This window comes from Corvus cornix, chromosome 4, assembly GCF_000738735.6.
Source record: "Corvus cornix cornix isolate S_Up_H32 chromosome 4, ASM73873v5, whole genome shotgun sequence".
Classification (NCBI taxonomy): domain Eukaryota; kingdom Metazoa; phylum Chordata; class Aves; order Passeriformes; family Corvidae; genus Corvus; species Corvus cornix.
The window spans coordinates 55,530,860-55,548,998 of record NC_046334.1 but is presented as its reverse complement, the minus strand read 5'-3'; the positions used below and the strand labels follow the sequence as shown (position 1 = coordinate 55,548,998).

At 39.4% G+C, this 18,139-nt stretch overlaps 1 protein-coding gene across 5 annotated transcripts in view; it reads right to left on the bottom strand.

The window, feature by feature from the left end:
• Positions 1-1,729: 1,729 nt before the first annotated feature.
• PPARGC1A (PPARG coactivator 1 alpha) overlaps positions 1,730-18,139 on the bottom strand; it is a 367,478-nt gene continuing 351,068 nt past the window's right edge. For all 5 annotated transcript variants that reach the window (XM_039551129.1, XM_019287320.3, XM_019287321.3 and 2 more), the window contains 3 exons: positions 8,943-9,064; positions 8,440-8,591; positions 1,730-5,553 (listed from right to left, as the gene is read on the bottom strand). In XM_039551129.1, the coding sequence (XP_039407063.1) occupies positions 5,450-5,553; positions 8,440-8,591; positions 8,943-9,064 (378 nt within the window). In that variant the 3' untranslated portion in view covers positions 1,730-5,449. The remainder of the gene's footprint in view (positions 5,554-8,439; positions 8,592-8,942; positions 9,065-18,139) is intronic.

Genomic DNA, 18,139 nt, shown 5'->3' with positions numbered 1-18,139 from the left:
GTTTTCCAAATGGAGCCTAAAATTAGGTGTTGGTTTCTGTATTTGGAATCTTAGGCCCCAATCCAGGAGTCTATTTTTATTCAAAGCAGCCGAGCACTTGACTTCAATGGATCTAAAAACACTCATACTTAAGTGCTTTGCTGAATCAGGACAGACTTAAGCACAAATGTAAATGCTATGCTGAATTGGGGCTCTAAATATGTGACTTGATTTTTAAAAGTGCTGAGAGACAGCAGGTCTAATTGAAGTCGATGGGAGCTGCGAGAAGCTCAGCGTATCTGAAAATCAGGCCACTCACTCATTGAGGTGCCTGAATCTGATTTCAGATGCTCAGCTTGCAGTATTCACCATGGGGAAAAATGGTGACCATAGCAGGCAATGGAAAGCCCTGATTTTACGCAATAAACCTTAATGTAAAAGGAGGAGATGGGAGGCAATGGCTTCCTGGAAATCTAATGTGGAGTGCTTTTTTTGGCAAGCATCAAAAGTACTACGCAAAAATATGAAATGAATAAATAAATGAAATTAAAAAGCCTAGTAACTGAAGAAATATTGGGCTAAGTTCATGCCTTGAGGAACAGCAGCAAGACTGATGAGAAACATCAGGAATGATTTGGCCTACTACGTTTTGAGCATTAATTTGATCAGGAGCAGTGACTCAACAATGGCAAATCCCACACAGTGAGGAACTTCACTCTACCACCCTTGCGAGAGCCAAGCACAACAGTTCGGATTAGTAAATGGTAAAAATGCAAAAGCTAAACATTTTTGCAAGTTACAGAGCATATATTAAGCAGCAATGTAAGGAACAGAGATGAGCTGGAGGCTAGTTGTTTTGAGAAGTGGTCCTTTCCTTAAGAAGCACAGCCAGGCTGTCCACCAGCTGCCCTGTGCTGCTCCTCCCACCACAGCTGGGTCCCTCCTGAGGCGCCATCTGATGAGAAGACTCGGTCACACGGTGTGGTGCTGTGCACCCCCAGAGAAGGCTGCTAACACAGCAGGACAGGCCTGCAGCCATGAATTGGCTACCCGTGAATGAACCCTGGGCAAACCAAACAAAAGTGGTTCTTCCCCTATTTTTGCGCATGTAAAGGAGAGCGGTGTGAATACCCTCTGCCATCCCCAGGCCTACCTGTTGCCTGCCCAGTGGCAATGCTGGTGTGGAAGCTCATATGCTGCATGCTGTATCAATCCACAAAGGAGTCAGGAAAGCCATACCTGTCCAGCCACCTACCTGTCTGGTCCTCCTGATCTGTCTGCTGAGACAGAGGCTGGTGAAGGACTCTCATGACAGGCTTACTTCTAGTCCAGGTGTTTATCATGTCAGGATGGAAGATACCAACCATTTTGCACTTCTCAGTCCCTACTACCTGAACTGGGATTCAGTGTGGCCAGAAGAAAAGTCCTTATGTTCCCCACCCCCTTCTAACTCAAACCAGCAACTCTTAAACTCTACCGAGGATTTTTTAAAAGTTTTCTTACATGGTTTATGGCATGTCTTTTCAACAGACTTGGGTACTCATGGCAGAAAGGCACATAGCACCTTTCTACCATTAAATGTATTAAAACTGGTGATGCTGTACCCTGCCGAAAGTGCAGCAATGCAGGTGTGCTCTGGCCTATAATCTGAAATAAATTACAATCGCTAGAAAGAGTAATACAAAACCCAGTACATAACCAGTTGTGGGAGAAAAAACCTGTCACTTGTAACAAAAATGAGAAACAGAAATGGATTTGAAACATTCGTTTCCCTTTATTTTCTCAGTGAGGCTGATGTGTACTGCACATTAAAAAAAAAAAGAAAAAAAATCACAGGAATTTTCATACAATGAATTAAACCACAAAAGTACATGTAGAATCGGCAGGTGGAAAATAGCCCACCTTGGGCTTAACTAGTATCTCACTTTCCCTGTTCAGCATAGTCCAACCTACAACTTTACATGTTCACCTACTGTACAAATCTTACAGTAGCTCTATCAGGTCAGTGGTTCACATTACTGAAAATGTCTGTCACATAGGTACAAATTTAGAATCATCACATTCTATTACATGGCTATTCTAGGTCATTTATAGATCAGATCTTATACTACAGTGATTGAAGTTCTCATTACAGCCATTAAAAAGGACACATAATCATTACCTACTGTAGGCTTACATCTAAAGGGATGACAAGGAGGTGTGGTTGTTCCGTGTTTGTTGTTTGGTTTTTTTTTAACTGACCCAAGTATTATTACCCCAGAGGCACAAACTTTCCTCTCAGTGCTGCTCTTGGTGATGACAGCCCAACTACTTTTCAGAGTAGTTTAGCATAGATATTTTTCTTCAACTTTAGGCTCCCTCTGTTTGGATTAGTATTTAGATAATTTTCCATTCTGTAGGAATTACTCAGGTCTTGGAAAGATCACAGTTCCTAAGTACCAGTTCTGTTACCTGTATTGCGGATGTGGTACTTACCACAGCATGAATGCAACAGTACAATCTTCATATAAAAGACACACAGAGCTACACTGCAATTTGCCTCTGGTGACAATGTGGTACATGTGCTAATCTGAAATGTTCTTGGGGAAGAAAAAAAGAAAAGCAAACACCGAGTTTATATTTTGATGGATTTCCTACTACAGTGTCTATGAAGGATCCAAATAGCTTTATTCAGCAATCCTAGCTCTATTAATTTCATATGTAATTTGTAAATCCACAGAGGAAAGCCATCTTCAAGATGAGAATGTTTGCCAGGCCAGTGAAAAAAAATTTACTCACATCATTATGCCTGCTTGGTGAAAAATAAATAATGCCCCCACACAAGCCCCACACCAATTTATTAATGCCAGCAATCTAGGGCAAAAGAGAACATTTTAAAATTTAATCACAGAAATGTAAAGGCAAAATAGGTAATGCATCTGGTCCTTGAACACATAATATGATATACTAAATATTGATTTCTTAAAAATAATTTATTGCTTTTAATATTTTTCTTTACAACAGAAGATACTCAAAATCCAGAAAGGAAAATTGTAAACTTTTAGTTTGGCATTCACACAAAGTTAAAATACCTGCATTTTTAACCTACAGAGCAACAACAAGAATTATGCAGAGTAAAGAATGTTACATTTGTAACACAGAACCTCCAGAAAAGTTCTTTTTTTTTTTTGTTTTATTGCTATCTATCTACTGAGAAATAAGAAGCCAAAAAATCAAGCAAGCATCCGACAGGACAGACAGTGGAATCTCTCAGAACACAATATGCTGGTGATAAAATGAATGCAGCCATCAAAATCAACTGCACTGCTATGGGGGTAGAATCAGTTTTCTAAGATTTAGAGTGGGAAAGTAGATTAAATAGTTAGGTGTGCCATACCTTTAAGAGGAATCATGAATGCCAAAGAGTAGTAGAATAACAAATCTATACATTCACAAGCAAATTCCAAACTTTGCTGATTCAGTAGAGACTCCGAGTTCAGATGAAATTCTGATGCTCAGAATAGCAGTAGTTTATACTCTTGTGGTTTTTTTCTTTCCTGAAATTTATATTTAATTTAACAGAAGCAATGTCATCAGCAACAATGTTATGTGCACATCTGAGGCCATGCTAGTGCATAGTAAAAAAAAAAAGGAAAAAACCCAAAACCAACCCACTGCTTCTGCAAAAGCAGAATTTCCGAACAAAGCACTTGCTTACTCCAAACTGACAACCATCATGCATCGTAGGTATAAAACTTCCACTGGCCTTTTTATTCTTTTAGTCATCTCATAATTTATAATAAATAGGATAATTATAACTGATAAATATGTCTCTTTAGTAAACAAAGGAATGAAGGATTGGTATTTATACAGGATGCATAACTGTAAAAAATATAGATAAATACCATCATTAAACTCTGCCAATGAAAAGATTACTGGCTTCAAGAACAGTGTTTAGACACAGAATTACTGTAAAAATCATACTGTACTTAGTACCTCAGCATATTTTTATCAAATTAAAATCACAAAAATTAAAACAAAATAGCATTTTAAAAAGATTTTTGACCTCTAGTTCCAAAACTACTGTTGATACATAAAATAAAAACATTTCTTAATGATTACCCATTTGAGAGACTTTACATAAAATTATGATATTTTCTAGAAAAATTTAGATGAGAAAATTTCATTCCCCTAACAAATTCAGTGTATAAAACTGCAAAAGAAAATCAAGCAATGAGAAAAATGTGGAAAAATACTGCAGAAGGTGGTTAATATCTTTTGGGCTAGGATAATTCTTGACAAAATTCTTATATAAGCTCACCAAAGGAGGGATGGATGTGTATAATGCATTTTTGCACTCAGACACACACGCACACATATGCACACTCACACCCTCACCCACACGCTTTTCTCTTTTTTTTTACAATCAAATATATATAAGCGTAAGTTCAGCTTTCTACATATGTTAGTGTACAATAATTGTTTCACCTCATATAATTACATTTGAGTATTCTTGATTAAGAAAAATTCAGCAGTTTTTGAAAAGAAGGCTGCATTTACAGTGCATAGCTGTAACAAAAAAGAACATCGTCATACAGTATGTACATAAATAAAAATACTCCATTTAACATTTGTAAATACTCAACTACTTTAGAGAATGTAGCAAATAAACTACCTGTGCACACACCCAGATAGTTATATCCAACTCTCATTAATAATGTAACACCACGTCCGCTCATTAGAATAAATCGCTGAACAAGCTGCACATTTGACCATTAACAAGGCTTTGAAAATTTTTCTGTGGAAGATCAATGTTGTAGACATTTACATGGGTGTCAGAATTAAAAGATGAAACTTCAAAATGTTAGGGAAGCTTGAGCCTTTTGATTTTCTTTTCTGCAAAAAAAACCCCACAAAAAACCCAAAAAACAAACCAACCAAAAAAAGAACAATCTTAAAACAAAGCTAAGACAGATTGCAGGCTTCTGGGACCTGTGGTTTCTTCTGGATTGTCATATTATCACTGTGTTGTGAGAAGAAGCTTCTTTACAAAAAAAAAAAAAATGCAGTGTCTGATCCCCAGACATCAGCAGCCGCAGTTCTCACACTGGGGTTTTTTTTCTGTTTGTTTTTGTTCTTTTTTGTTAAAATGCAATATGTACAGATTTTGCAGTTCATCGGTGTACGTGTATCTCTGTGGAACTGCTGCCATGTCTCGTGATTTGCACTGAACTCGCAAGGAATGCCCGGCTCCCCCGCCACCGCTCACCCGCGAAAGCGAAGCTGACACCCATGGACATGCGTGTGCTTACTGGACAGCATCCTGCCCTTCCACTCCTCGAGCAGCTGTGTTCATGTAAACCATGGTTTTGAACAGAGAGTGTAAAGTAGGAGAAATTCCTAAGTACGACTTTTTAGTTGTCCATTATTGAAGGACATGATGTCCGTGAGGTATTCGCCATCCCTTTGTTTTCCTCAGATGACATGCTTGTTACCTACGCAGGCTCCGCTGTGCCTCTTTAAGTAAACTATCAAAATCCATGGAGTCATACTTGCTTTTAGTGGAAGCAGGATCAAAATCATCTGAGTTTGAATCTGAAACCCAAAGGATGCAAGGTTAAGTAAGAGGCAAGAACTACTTATTTTCTCTGTACATCAGTACAAACAAGGCACTGAAGAAAAAATCCACCTTCCAACCACAACTTTATGGGACGATAAAAGCATAGCAATGATCATCACAGAAGCTTTAGGCATTCCTGGTAAGAAGCAGCACTTAACAAAAGCACTACACATCATCAGAAGTGGGGAAGAACCACTAATTGCATGTACATCTAGAGCAGGTTAACTCAAAACAGTTTCCTCAAGGACTTGAGCACCGAGACACTCAAAGGTCTCCAAGCAGTCCAGATAATGTTGACAGATGCCTTAACCAAAACTCCACCCTTGCCTTGCAACTGCTGTTTCACAACATGCAATATCCAAGACAATTCTCCTGAGAAACGTTCTGAAGATAGCCAGGGCAGCCTGTGAGCAGTGCACAGAGGACACAGCTGCTTCTGCCTGCCTTACTCTGGGGTCTTGTGGAAGTCTCTACACCTGCCAGAATTTCTTGTTTTGCTTCTTGTTTGGAGTGTGAGCAATTCTGGGCAGGGCCTCTGCATGGCTGTATGAGCAGTCTTCAGGTGGGCTCCTCAGCTTTCTGCATCACATGTGATGAGCCACAGCAGCAAGAAGAGCCCAGCTCCTGTGGCCTGGGATACCTGCTTCAGCTTTATCAGCTGCTCAGACACGGACGTCAGTCTGTTCCCAGCACAGAGGAGGGATTGTATGTTTGTGGCCACACAGCTCCAGTACAATTATTGACATGGCTGCAAGCACTGAATTTCCTTTTGGAGTCAACCCTGTGTAACACCGACTCTCACCAGTTCCTGTGTCACAGCTCGTTTATGAGAGTGCCCTTTTCTTGCCATTTCTTGTGTTGAATTAATCAGAACTCCCCATCTACCACTATAAGACACATTCTGCATTAAATGTTCATTACAAGTTCTGTTAAGACAATATCTTCTCACAGAGGAGAGGTGTTAAACTTCTGACTACTATTTTCGAGTGTTTTCTTTCTTCTGTGCTCAGCCCAAAGCTGATTAATTCTCTCTGTCCTAGTACCAGCTCATGAATTTTAAAGTTCATCCTGCCATTTCCTTATGTTGCTCTATCAGATACTCTGCAAAATACAGGGAATGCAGTCTGAAGTACAGAAGCTCAAGCTGTCAGCAGGACAAAGTGAAAACAGTCTGCTCACAGATACTCTGGGAATCCCGCTCACAATGGAGAGAGCTGACAGGGAATACTCCCAGTGATGAATAATGTTCAAGAGGGTTCCCTTCAGACAACTTATTTTAAACCCCAGATTTTCTGAGATACAGAGATGACCTTGGCTTCCATTGCTGAAGATAAGTCAAATCAAGGCAAGACTTCAATCTGGTTTTACTGTTTTTATCAGCCTACATTTCGACAAATGCCTTGCTACCTTTCATATTTTCTACATCAACCCTATATCTCTTCAGCAGTCAATTGCCTTTTCTTAGCTTTACATTATCTGTTTAGCCACTGAAGTGAATTATAGCATATTCATTGTGAACAATGCGTATCATCTTTATAATTTATTTTGAAAAGACATCAATTGGTTAGAAAAAATATATCTGTATTCACTTCCTGCATTGTACAAAGCCGAGGGCAGCACATACAAGATTTCATTAGCACTGTGTTACAGGGTTATGAGAGATTTTAATGACTGTGGTCATTTATTCATAAAAAAATCCACAATATCTGATTAGTATAGATTCAACAGCAAAATGTGCCTTGCTGTGTTATTCAGAAAAGAGTACATCCCATGCCTTTAGTCTATTTATACAGGTATTAGGAAAGGTTTAACATTTAATGAATACTTTACATTTTAAAAGGTAATTAAATAAGAGGTGAGTTTATAATATATTGTAATATTACACAGGTTGTTTTGGTAGTCTGCATAGTTTCTTTATGCATATACTTAACATCAATATTCCTGCTGTAGGACTTTGAACATCTCCAAAAACCCTTGCAAGGGGAAGCACCAGACCTTGATTCGGAGCATAGGACAGAACCATACATTTTGCCCAGGCAAGACTCACACAGACCCAGATGTGTTGTCACAGTCAGCATGCACACTTGGGACTGGAGTTATCACAGCATACTGGGGGCTGGAGACTGGTGTGCATAAAGCCCCACATCATTGTAAACACCAAGAGATTTGCTAAGCTCTCGACAGGCTGGAACCTCTTATATCATGACTGGAAGGCCCTGCAAGGAGTCACCTTCATACATAGGTGCTTATGCACAATTTTAGAATCACCAGTTGAGGTCAGTGGCTTTTGCCACACTAAGGGTCAGATTTGGCCACAAGCTCTTCTACCTTTCAAACTTGAGCTACTATGATTCATGTTTAAGGAGTGCCCCTGGCAAATTCTGCCCATCTACAATAGAACTCATGATGAAGTGAGAATCATCATGAAGTTTTTGGGTTGACCAATCTACTCTGTCCTCTGTTTACTGCTGCTCATATACATAAATGAGGTATTGGAATCAAACAGTTATAGCAATAAATAGTAAAGCATGTGGGAAGTTTCTGTGGTGCTATCTTTTCAACTTAGAAATGTATTATTGAATATATTGAGCACTTATTTTTCATAATGATGGAAATGGGCTTTAAAAGAATATTCATAGTTTGGAGTATTTGAAAGAAGCCAGCTCACATTACTAGACTCTTACGGCATTTCTTACAGATTTCTTACAGATGTCTTACAGCAAGTGAAAACTACTTTCTTCAACACCCCTCCAATAATTTAAATTGTATCAGCAGTAAGCAAAAAAGAAGCAAACCCTAAATTCTCATGAGTTACAAGATTCCAGTTATGTACTTTAATTCACATAGAGCAAAATACCTACCTAGGTCTGCATAGTTAGACTTGCAAAACTGCTTGCGTCCACAGAAGTACAGCTCGAAATCAGGTTCATTTGACCTGCGTAAAGTGTATCCATTTTCAAGAGCAGCGAAGGCGTCACAAGTATAGCGGTAGGTGATGAAACCATAGCTGTCTCTGTCATTGAAAAACAGTTGTGAACAAAAGCTGAAAAGAGTTAACACACATTAGTGTAACCCCTTCCTGAAAGCAAGACTTGCTGGAGACCCAGCATTGGAAATGCCAGAAGTACTGCATCCATTTATCAGCATGATTGTCCTGTCATGCAGCTAAATACTTATTTCTGGGACAGGGAAATCTCAACTAGCAAGATTAATAAATAAGGATGAAAGAAAATAAGTAAGGTTTTGAACTCAGCATGTCATCTGTCACAGGACTTATACTGGTACTCTCATACCAGTAATCTCACTCCCATAATTTTTTACATATGGCAGATCTCAAACAAGAAATAATCTCAAAAGTTCCTACCCATCATCCCGCAAATTTACTGTGCACTCCTCAATTTCACCAAAAACTTCAAACCGATCCCTCAGTTCTGTTCGGGTTGTGTCAGGTCTGATTTTACCCAGATAAATCACACGGCGTTCTTCCTGTTGATAAAGAGCAACCGGGAAGGCGTATTTTTAACAAATGTGTAATAGAGATGAACCTATACATACATGCATGCAAATACACACACAGATGTGCAGAGGATGCATAATTATAGGAACAATCTCTTGTGGAAGACCTACTGCATCTTGCAAGTACATGAAATAGTTCTCTCCTGGAAAGCATCTAAGGTATTTAAATGACACCACATTTGTCAGGTGGTGTGCTTCTGGAAGGGTACACGGATTGCTGTTATTGTTCTGCTGTACACTGACAGATGCTTCCCTTTGTATCCTACTGCACCTTCTTCCCTGTCACCCTTTCTACCACTTCCCCTCCAGGACTGCAAACTCTTCCAAACTAGGAGCTCCCTTTCTCTTGCCATGTATACAATACTGATCAAAACTCATCTTAGTTGCAGAGTAGCATAAAGTAACACAATAATTGCATAAGAGTACCACAGACATAACAAAACATTACAAGCATAACATTATAAGCTCATATGACTCAAGAGCTGACTCATCCTGCAATCATGTTCCACCATAATCCATACCTTAAAATAGAGGGAAAACTGTTTAAGGTTGTCATACTTTAAACCCAGCCAACAACTAAGTACCACGCAGCCCCTAGCTCATTCCCTGCTCCCCTGTGGGATGGGGAGGAAAAGCAGAAAAAGGTAAAACGCCTGTGTTAACATCAGCTTAATAACTGAAACAAAGTAAGATGTAATAATAGTAATAATTATAATGATAGTAATTCTAATGAAAAGGGGAGAGAGAGGAATAAAACCCAAGAGAAACAAGTGCTGCACACTACAATTGCTCAGCACCCACTGACTGACACCCAGCCTGTCCCCAAGCAGCGATCTGCCTCTCCCAGCCAACTCCCTCTGGTTTATTTACTGGGCATGATGCCATATGCCATGGAATATCCCTTTGGCCAGCTCAGGTCAGCTGTCCTGGCCATGCTCCCTCCATGCATCTTGTGCACCTGCTCCCTGGCAGAGCATGGGAAACTGGAAAGTCCTCCAATTAGAGTAAGCACTACTTAACAACAATTAAAACATCAGTTTCTTATCAACGTTATGCTTATACTAAAGCCAAAACACTGTCCTGTACCAGCTACTATGAAGAAAATTAACTCTATGCCAGCAGAAACCAGGACTAGGTCCAAAAGATGTCTTTTATTAAAACAAATATTTCTGGGGCAATGACAGGAAGTAAAATATATCCCGCAGTCACCACTGCCTTTTGGTTTATTCAGAACAAAAACCATCTGACTGAAGTTCCTAGGCTAGGGTATCTTCTGCATGTTCTTTCAACACTTGGAATAAAGCATCAGGTACTTTTGTAACAAGTCATGGTCGTATTATTCTTTCCTTAGTACAAATGCTGAGCAGAATGAGGGAAGGACTGGGAAACCCTTGAAGAGTCACTTCATGAATTTTAGGATAAACACTTTTCTAAGGGTAGAGCCATTTAGTGAGCTGCAAGAAAAGAAAATGGAAAAAGGAGATCTTTAGAACACTGACCTTAAGGTAATCAGGGCAAAGAAGCACAAGCTATACATGGCTTGGGTGCTCAGCCTTCCTGCCTCCGATTGCCTCTGGCCTGGCACTACTGGCCCTACAGCTCATCCCTTACACACCCACACAGTAGTCCCATAAATCGAACCACCACCACATTCTCAGCTGGTGTGAATCTGTCAGTCAGTGGTGCAATGTCAGTTTAAACCATCAACTTTGGCACCTGAGACTTGTGCAGAATTTAGGTGCTGAATGCCGAAGGAGCTACACTGACTGCTGAGAATTCATGACTATCGTAACCTGGAGGTGCCTAAAGGCTAATGGCACCTCGACTGTGCAGTGCAAGAGGCACTAGGGACCTAAATATAGACTTGCATTCCTGCTCAGAAACATTCTAGCCTGAAGAGACAGGTAGTTTATAGTGTTACAATTCAGATATAGCATGAAATGTATCTTTTCCATGAGTCCCCACAGAGGCATAAAGCACTAGTCATTCTTGGAGCATGGACAATACAATTGAGATCAGACCAAAACACATGTAAAACCAGAAATTATATTGATGTCACTTTCTTTACTTGTTTTGAATATTCATTTGAGATAAAGAGACCATCAGAACTCTTAGTTAGGGGTGCTGAAAATCTTGTCTTCCTGCTCCCAGGAGAGCACTTTGCTCTCAGGAACTATTTAATGCAAAATAAAATAAACAATTCCTGCAGCAGTAAGCCAACACTAAAATATCTGTCTCCCAACAGAAACTCCTTCTTACTAGCACTTTCAGTAAACTACTTTCACTGACTCTTTTCCTGACCTCACAAATCTCAGGGGCTCAGATCCAGTTAATCTAAGCTCCTGAGGAATGAAAGTTCAAAGCTGCAGAAAACAGAGATACAAGAATCGAACATTCCTATCCCAAAACCCTACCCACTAAGGAATAGCACAAGAATTACCTGTGCTCTTTATGGCTCCCTGGTCAGCCCAGTGGAGTCCTTGGTTGCTGTACCGAAGTATGTATAAGCTCTCCTTAATCAGTGGGATCAGGTAAGGATCTCATTTAGATACTTGAAACTACTGCTGCTTTTGATTATGTAAGGAACCATGGTGAGTGCCTTGGTAGTCCTCTGTAACCACGCTGGGACAGGCAGATCCATTTTAAAATGTTCCAAAATGCAGGGTCCAAAAGCTGCCCTTGTTCTCTGCCATAGCAGTGCCGTTTGGAGAAGCCAGGATGGCTAAAAGGACTTGTGCTCATGGGTAGCCATACATTTAGGGCACAGACAGCTGCTGTTTTTTACCTCTGTCTCTACTGTTTCCCAGTCCACAGCCCTGACCTTGACAGAGGAGTTTCAGTAGGGCTTCTGTGAACCAGAGACTGTAGAGTGCAAGCTACAGAAATCTGCATTTCTTCCACTTTCCCCATTCTAATTCTGCTTACCTTCACTATGGTTGGGTGCTGTAAACTTCAAAACCAGGAAAATCTGCGTATGCACAGTAATTACTTTTTCAGACTGTTTTACCAAAACAAGGATTTAACCGCACTGAAACACTTGATAAGAAACAATTCCATTGATACTTGCTATTGAACCTAAATGACTGACCAGATGGAGCAGAACATAAACATACCAGACTGTCTAATATACTTCAGCTGAGATAATACATCTCAACTGAAAAAAACATAATGTTTCACTCACTGACATGGAGATTGTTGTATTACAGTGTGATGGAAATATCTAGTGCACACTCTTCCATAAGTCTGTCTGCATGCCTGTGCAATTTTTTCTTCTTCTATCCCTCTAATAACCTTTATATCTCTAATATCCCTTTAAGTCAACTGTAATAAACCAAAACTGAATAATTAAAAAAAAAGCCTGTTCAAGTACCGTTAAGGGAATAAGTTGAACCTGCAAAATTAAGGAAATTCAAATTTAATGCTGAAATGCACCATATGTCCTCCAGTGTGCACATGTGAGGAGAGGGGTTCAAGTATTTTTTTAAGCAGAGTGCCGTGATGGAATAACATACAGGAGAACACAGGATTCACACAGCATTGTCTTTGCCTTGGTTAACTTCGGCTTATTTAAAGCAACTATGAAAGAATGTATTAATATTCACAGAGATGCCTTCCTTTCATTCCCATTAATAATAAGAGCTATAGAAGCCTAACAAGATTACAACACACCTCCAAATGTTAAAGACCTTTTTTTGATAATAAGTTACATGTGTAAGTCTGTATGTGCATATTAAGTAAGATGTTTACTGCACTTGTTAGAGGATATATGATAGATGACTTGGAAACCCAGAGAAAGGCAGAGAAAAGCTTCTGTTTTCAATTTATATGGGCATATATGCAGGAAACTCCAGAAGGTACTTGTTCATATTTCCCTCCCAAAAGTGCACATGATTTATTTTGCATCATAAGCCTGAAGTGTGGCTCATTGCTCTGCCAGGTAAAAAGAGAAAAAGAATAGTCCAGTCAACTCCGTCAAGCCTAACATGTCTGTCTTCTTTCATAATCTTGCTCATTCTTCTTTGCAGTAAAAACATTTGAATAGGAAGATGTGGCAGAAAATCTCAGACTGACATGCAGTATTTTAAGTCTCAAATGAAAATACTAAAGCATTACAACACCAAAATATGAAAAAACAAGACCTGAATATACCTTACACCTCTAAGGGTCAATAAAGGGACCACTCATCCTCCAAAACACTGACTGATGCTAAGGATCCTTTTATCTTGCAAAGGTTTCCTCCAAAACTTTATTTTCTTTGTGATTCCCTATTCCTAAGTCTTTATTTCACATGGAACTAAACACAGACCATTAGATGTATTAGTTTTCACTTGGGTTCTTTTGCTTTTTTCCCCAATAGTTGTTTGCTTTGCCTGCCTGTGGTGCTGCTAAGCGGGGCCCATGGGAACTGAAGGCAGCCACTCCAGAGGTAACACCACACAGTGCTGCTGTTCCCATTTTCCCTACCACTTTTTGCCTGCACATCTGTGGTGCATACCTAGTTCTCCAAGAGCCAGGTAATGCTTTATGTGAAGCTGAGACAAGAAATCCAGGAGGATTTTAAAGCTGGGTTCTGCTATGGGCTTGTAAAGGTTTTGCTGCTCACTCCAGCACAGGTGGCTGGCTGGGTGCACACCCCATGCCTGTGTTGCCTTCTGTGCCAAATGACTTCTCTTCCAGTAGAAAGCCAAGAAGACTTTTATCATTAGAGCTGAAGGCCAAATACCATTTTGAAAATGCAATGGGATTGGTTGGACAGAGTTGTAAAAATAGAAATGCTATGGGTGTAAAAAAGCAATTAAAGCTTAAGCTTCTGGTGTAATAGTAATAAGAAAACAATTCTTTAGACTGAGTAAAGAAAAATTAGTATGGCCTGTGAGTAAGTATGAATGGCAAAAGTAAAAATCACAGGAACTTGGAAAAAGAAAAAAACCAAGATTATTATCACATGCTGCTGTGTGGGTAAGCAAGGGCTGAACAGTTCAGACACTCCATGGTGACTGCTACAAAAATAACGATGGACCAGTAAAATTCAAAATTTAGGTAATTCATTTGATACATTTTTGGAAACATATACAGCAAAATTAGAGTACCTGGTATCTAGGCTATCAAGATGAGCAACAACAAAAAAAATCCGAACTAAATATACAACATACATTGAATCCTTCATAACTGGAAATGAGCTCCATTATAGGCTGACTTTGGTTTTAGACTTTAGAGAAGGCAAGCACTCATTTATGAAACCACCTTTCTCCTGCCTTCCTGTTTTAGAGCAATTTATTTTCTTTGAAACCATGTGTTTCTCTCCACTGCAGTGGCCTCACAGCGCATTTATCTTCTTATGTCTGTAAGCTCTCTGGGACCGGGACTCTTGATACTTGTATCATAGATAGAGGCTGTCAGCATTTAGAAATGAAAAGTAGTAATGTTAATTGTAATTTTCTACTCGAGTATAACCTGATTTTGTATTACCTCTTGGCAGTAGCCAGTGCACACAGTAAATGAGCTTCATGAAGGATGTGACTGTAAGTCAGTATCATGGCCAGAGTGGCAGAGTAGCAGACAGCCACAACAAGAAGCTGCTCATCAGACAGCTTAACCTCCAGCTCTGGTGAACCGTATCAATGAGGAAATCACCAACTAGTGACTCCAGAACTGGAATGTGCTATTTCTGGTGCTATGCTTTGAAAAGTATTTGCCACATGGTCTAATGAACTGCTGGAGTAAAAGCCCACACAGCTCAGAAATTTTCTGGAGTGTATCAGAAATAAAAAGGGTCCTCAGATCTCTAGGCAAATCACTGTGATCTGCCTTGGTTGGGGGTTGGATCCCAGTTTCTACAAAGCACTAAGTAGACTCTCCTGTCCTCTAAGGTTCATAGTCCATGTGTCCCCACTATGATCTGGCTTACATGGTTAAGGTCTTGGTGGCAGACCATTCTTATGTTCAATGAGGATCCATTCTAAAAAAAAATCATGACCCAGTGAAATAAAACAAATCAAGATCGAACTAAACTATGCTAATATTTGGTCAGTTCAGAAAGGAAACACAATCAAAAGTATAAATGAATGAATGAATGAATGAATGAATGAATGAATGAATGACAAAATTTTTTTTTTACTCTCTAAGTACCTTGTAGGCTCAACCTGTATTTTTCAAGTATGCCTGCTCAAAATTAAGACCTCAATCCACAAAAAAGGCACTGAATCTCCAGTAATTGGAGAGGGAAAAAGAAGAAATGGAAGACGAGACAAATATCACAGTACCTTTTGAAGTCAAATCACCTCTATACAGCTGTAAGTATAGATAGGAGTTCAGGAATCTACACAGGAAAATACAAATCCCAAGCTTCTAGCTCTGTATCTTGTACAGCAAAGGTGGGGTGTGCAAGACTGAAGGGGCTTTAAAACGTGCCCATGCCTGAGCACAGGCTTCTAAAACAAGCCTCCTCAGCATTCTGTCACTATGTCTTCACATCTGCCAAAATAGAAGCTGCCTGCACAATCAGAGGGCAGTGCTTCACACATGGTTTTGACAGACTAAAATAGGTTAAAATACGATTTTTTTATCATTTCTTTTTCCTAGGTTTCCCATGCCTATTGTCCCACAGAGACTAATTTTGGATATTGTTTCCACAACACCTGATGACTTTCAGTTCTGTCGTAACTGCTGTTCCTTTTCTACTGTGCATCCTTTCTACAACTAACTCTTGGGATCTTAGCATGGTGCTTCTCATGGAGAAAGTCACCTGCCCTGTGTAGTAACTGAGGCATTAGTACTGCCCAGTCTTTGGACGACTCTTCTAACAGTATCTAGAGGTATGTGGCCATAAATCAATTCTGGCAGCATGAGAATGGGCTAGAAATAAAATAAAAAAATTCCCCAATACAGAGAGCAAAGAAATCTAAACTTATTGGACTGTAGAAAAGAGCTCAAGGAAAGAGAGAAAGGACATTCTTGTGGCTGAACGATAAATGAGTTGAGTCCCTCAAGAATGAAAAAAGTAACACAAAAGAGCCCCATAAACCTAAAGGTGTAAGCTAAAGAGCAGAGAATGCTAGAAATAACACAAATTTTATCACGGAATTCATGAGATCGGAGATTCCCTTTTTCTGCTGTCTCCTAATCCTTACCTTTTTTCACAGGGCATAAAATAGCCCAATTCAAAGCAAGATTTTTAAAGTAAAAGTGCTGGTAGACTTTGTATAAGGGAGTTAATAGGATTTAATTCACATTTCCTGCAGAACTCACACAGATGACTGGATTTTAGATTTTTTGCCATGTCCTGTTTATTGACATTTATTTTTAGTTTTGATTTATTTATGTTTATTAATAAATAATTCCATTAATTAAGTTAATTATAATGAAAATGCTCACTTTAGAAAGAAAATAAATTCAACCTTGGTTTTGAATTGTCTAGAATTTTTAATGCAGGAAGTATGATGCAGCATATCTGGAGCTTTTAAAGTTCCTTTTCTTTCATTTTTTTCCTTTTCTCTTGATTAGCTACTTGCCAAATATTTGTTTGTTTTAAACTAAATCAGATTTTCCACCTCCTCAGCAGGATTCATGTTTACTTATATGGGCAAGGTACAGTAATTGAGAAGTAGCAAGATACACCTATGAGAGAGGTCTACTTGAATCTCTAATTTGTGGTAGCTCTAAGAGAGAACAGCCAGTGTAAGTTACGATTGCTGGAAGGTAGTGCTCATCTCTAAGCAGAAGGAAGTGAGATATTTTAAAACTAACTGCAACAATTGACTTAAATGTGGCCCTGCCTGAAGCCACACAAAATGATTCCATTGCCTTCACTGTGTTTCAGAGCAGCACAGCAGAGCATGTTACAGCTCTAAATCTTGCGCTTTACAAAATACACCTATAACCCACACTTTGTGGATAGGGCACCTGACACGGAGAAAAGTGAAATGATTTGCTGAAGCTCACTAAGAACAACAGTAGCAGAGACAAAAATCAGACCATCAAGTTGTCTGTTCACCCCCAGAACTTCTCATTGCTGTAGACCATGCCAGTCTCTGTCAATCTCTGCACACTCCCAGTTCTGTAGGTGCATTAGGAGAAACTCTGCCAAGTGTGTGACAAATCACCTTTTACTACGAAGTCCACTAATGGAACTGGGAAAAAGACCTATTAATTTTGGTGACCTCTGGACAGAGCATTAATGGAAAACCTGGAAACAAAGATGAAGTGTCCTGGCCTGTACCAGTTCATGCAAGAGCCAGAGCACAACCAGAACAGCCATGTAGGTACAACTGAATGGAAAGAGCAGGACAAAGAAAATCAAAACGTTAAGGTGAGCTACCAAATGGGCTTAGCAACTACAAGAGGAGTCCAGATTTACAGCAGCTTCCAGTTTAATTTATCAAAATGCACTTGCCAATGGGGAACCCAAAAGGGGCAAAAGCCACCTGTCCATTTAATAGCCATTCTTCCTTCTGTCCTACTGCTACAACAGCCAAGAGAGTTGCTTATCCCCACATGGGTTATTTCCTTTGCCTCAGATAGTTCAGTTGTTTTATAGAGAACACTGATGAACAAAATAATTAAATAATACATGCTCATTACAAGAGGGCCAGTGTTAAGTGACGTTTTTAAATTGCATCATGTCTTCAAACTATTTTGCTAAAAATAACTTAAAAATTAACCAAATCACAGACACTGAAAGAATTGTAATTCAAGTCATGTCTTTGGATCCCAGTTTTGAGTTCTGTTGTCTGCATCCTCTGTATAGACAATTACAGCCACTCTGAGAGTTCAGCAATTGGTGTATCAGCTGACTCCTTATATTGTGTATGTCTGGTAGGTGAAATACAGTATAAAAGGCTGGTTCACTGATAGATCTGTGTAAGAAACAGGCTAGTTCTCTTCTACTAGTCTGGGATGACCCCTTTTTCTAGTAAGTTCTCTGTATCTGTTCATTGTGAGGAAGTTGGAGAGTTGCAATTTATAGAATCTGAAAAAATTAGCAGTGTGACACCAAAACAGAAATTATTATGAAAACACATATTTGCTTGAAATGAGAAATACTAA